The 3,341-nt window shown below is 37.2% G+C and overlaps 1 protein-coding gene across 3 annotated transcripts in view; it reads left to right on the top strand.

Annotated features, from left to right (window-relative positions):
- The window catches only part of LOC108754023 (zinc finger protein castor homolog 1-like), a 98,604-nt gene that overhangs the window by 60,751 nt on the left and 34,512 nt on the right, over positions 1-3,341 (top strand). For all 3 annotated transcript variants that reach the window (XM_018496032.1, XM_018496033.1, XM_018496031.1), the window contains one exon: positions 1,579-2,012. In XM_018496032.1, the coding sequence (XP_018351534.1) occupies positions 1,579-2,012 (434 nt within the window). The remainder of the gene's footprint in view (positions 1-1,578; positions 2,013-3,341) is intronic.

Here is a 3,341-nt window from a genome sequence, read left to right as displayed (position 1 = left end):
ATATATATATATATATAAATATATATACACATTGTAAAATTTATTTTATTAAAAACTAAAAAGATTGATTGATAAACGGAAGTTATTCGATAGGATATATCGAGTACTATTATACGAACTTTTTTATGCTTTTCCCCACATAGAATAGTTGAGAGCAGATGTACCTGCAAGCAGTCGATTACGTGGCTTTTAGAATTGAGACGTCTCAATTTCACGACTTCGAACCCAAGAAAAAATTTCCCCCGCGGTCTCTCCCTTTTACTGCTTTGGACCAACCGCACATCCCCATGGATTCACCGCCTCTTCCCAATTTGTTATATCTTTGGACCAATCCGGAAGCCTATCACCCCTCTGTAAAGTTTCTTTCTGAAATTATCAAAGAAAGTAATCGCGCGAAGAATCAGTCTCGCCAGAATACTGGCGAAGATCAGAACTCTAGAATACTTGGAATTTTTTAAATAGGTATGTAAATAGGATTTAAATTATTTAAAGCAGGGTGGCGGAGCAATATTATTTTATTCCGTTCCGTTTTCTTTTGTTAATTTGAAAGAATTGAATACAAAGGAAACAAGAATATGTTAATGAACTAAGCTTTAAGATTCTAAAACTTGTCAAACGATTCATATACGCAGTTTTATTTCGTGACGATCTAATAATGATACCATCTTTTTAACCGTTGATCTTTGCGTGTTATTTCCAAATCACATTTATTTTCTATATTATTTCGTATTTTTATTAGCATACTAAAAACGATCTTATTACAAGTCGATACATTTGCTATTGTTACACATTTAAATTATAATATAATTGTAAGCAACCAGCTTGGCTCATTTTTATTCCCTTTGTTTTAATCTATTCAGCCTTGAAATTACTTTTCATTGAAATAATACACGCGGAACAACAACCTCTCTAACAATAATTAAAAATGGTAATCGATTTAATAATCATGAATTGGTCCGAATGGGTCATTTCCGGCCGATAGCTTACAATTTTATAACGCTTCTTATCGAGACTTGAGCATTTCTACAACGCAAAGTTTTCACGTTCGTTTAATTTAAATGACTTATACGAGTCTCCTTTTATCGTGCAGATACGCATGAATTTCACTTGTCATTGTGAATTGTTATTCAATAAATAACAGTTCATGAGTTTCTGTCGTTTTTACCTGATTCGCTTTGCAGTCGGCTTGGAAAACGCATCTATTAAAGTTGGCTCCGATAGAGAAGCCAAACTTAACTATTTTATGATCGCTCGAGATATTCCGCTGCTCTCGTTAAACCTCATGTAGAACGATAAATACGTCAATAATGTTAATGTGTCAACATTCAGATAACTCTTTTTCCTACTTCTCAGTTAACTTCCACAATAATACATATTACTTGGATTTCTCGATAAAGAAGTCGTATATCCTTATTGAAAAACGGCTTCGGTCATCGATTACGAAACCACGTCGAATCCACGCACTGGCTCGGTTTCTGCAATTTCCTCCTCTTAAATTTATCATCTATTTCGAATATTAAAAATACCTTTTGTCTTGTCACAGACGAGGTTGAACAATTTCTTTCCTTTTTCTCGTAGGAAAAATGAAGGTGAAGGAGGAGAAGGACGCCTCGTCGATGGCGCCAGGAAGTCCACCCACGCCTCCGCATACCCCGCAAAGTCCGCAACGTGCGATCCCGTCTCTCAGCAATCTATCGCAATCCTGTCAAACATCAAACGCAAACTCGCCGAATCTGCAGCAGCAACAGCAGCAACAGCAATCGCAGCAGCACCAATCGCAGGAGCAGCAGCAGCAGCAGCAGCAGCAGCAACATCCCATACATGCCGTGACTAATTCACCGTTGAGTCAAATACTGGTACAGAATCCGGCATTGGCGCAACTGCTGCAACAAAACCCAGCGATCTTGTCGCAGAATCCTCAATTGGCGCAGCTGCTGCAGCAGAATTTGCAGGCTCAGATGGGCAGCGTGCTCTTTCAAAATGTCAAGCGGGAAGAGTCCGAGGATTCCAGAGTAAGTTTCTTCCCTTCGAGAACTCGACACCGGAAGAAAAATCTTGCATTAACTAGAATTCTGGTAAATTTAATCAGAAAAGTACAAATCATATTTACAGTTAATCTATCGAACGTTCTCTAGTGGAAATAACTAGAAATTCAATTACGATCAGTCAGAATTCGGATCATACGATAATTGTTGTACTTCTAATTGTTGTTATAATCAGAATATTTTTTCAGTGTAATAATAATTATTTTATTCTGGTTTCAACCCAGAGTTCATTACACTCCAACCGATATGGTAGACTAGAGTCTCGAGCGCTTGCGAAAATGTCATTTAAAAAATTTGAAACAGCAACTTTCACAATCGATTCTCATTATTACGAGGAATTCGACAAAGGCGCAAATGTCGGCAATTATCGGACGTATTAAAGATTTCAAGTAGCGTTGAATCGCCGCTAGGTATATTTCGTCAAAAGACAGACAACCGCGGACTATATACAAAAACAATACGCGATGACTCATCCGACTCGCTGTCGGATCATAAAGTTACCAACGGGAGCTGTGTGAGCTAAGCGTGTTAGAATAATTCAGCGCTTCCCAGAATCGTAAGCGACGAACAATCGGTTATGATACGTTGTAATAAAAGTCGATAGAGATTTTGCCGCCTGGTGATCATTCGCTTGTTGAATATCTTCGAGTTTTTGATTTTTCATTGAATCATTTATTTCCACGGCTCGCTTTCTTGAACAATTTCGTATTCTTTATAGATAAAAGAAGAAAATATTTTACAATAAAATTATAATATACACATTTTCTCCATGAATTTGGAGATATTTTATCAAATTCGTTTCATATATCCAAGCACATCGTAAAGTATACAAATATTATTTTAGAAATATATGTTATTTATTATCGCAAGATTAAGACGAGCAAATTTTAACGATAGAAAATTTAATATTATTATATTCCCATTGCATTACGATCAATATGATTTCGCAGTACAAATATCTGCGAAACATCGGCTAGGGTACCAAAGAGGAGACACTAAACTGTACGGACGATTCAGCTATGGGATCGCTGCCGTGGAATCCCATACAGGGAGAATTGAAATTATTCCCCCGATTTTTGTCGTGTCGTTTACATTATTTTCGCCTTTGAATATTAATGGGCATATGCTCTCCGGCGTTATGGCACAAGAAGTAACAACGGCGTATAATACTCGAGTCTTAACGTTATTCTATTGTTTGCAAATCAGCTCTATTGTTTTCTCATATACCTCTATACTCTCTCGCACACCCCTCTCTCTGCCTCTCTCTCCTCTCTCGTGCTTCTACTCTTCCTCGTT

Source organism: Trachymyrmex septentrionalis, unplaced genomic scaffold, assembly GCF_001594115.1.
Source record: "Trachymyrmex septentrionalis isolate Tsep2-gDNA-1 unplaced genomic scaffold, Tsep1.0 scaffold74, whole genome shotgun sequence".
In the NCBI taxonomy this organism is placed as follows: domain Eukaryota; kingdom Metazoa; phylum Arthropoda; class Insecta; order Hymenoptera; family Formicidae; genus Trachymyrmex; species Trachymyrmex septentrionalis.
The sequence above is the reverse complement of the archived record's forward strand: the minus strand, read 5'-3'. Positions and strand labels throughout refer to the sequence as shown.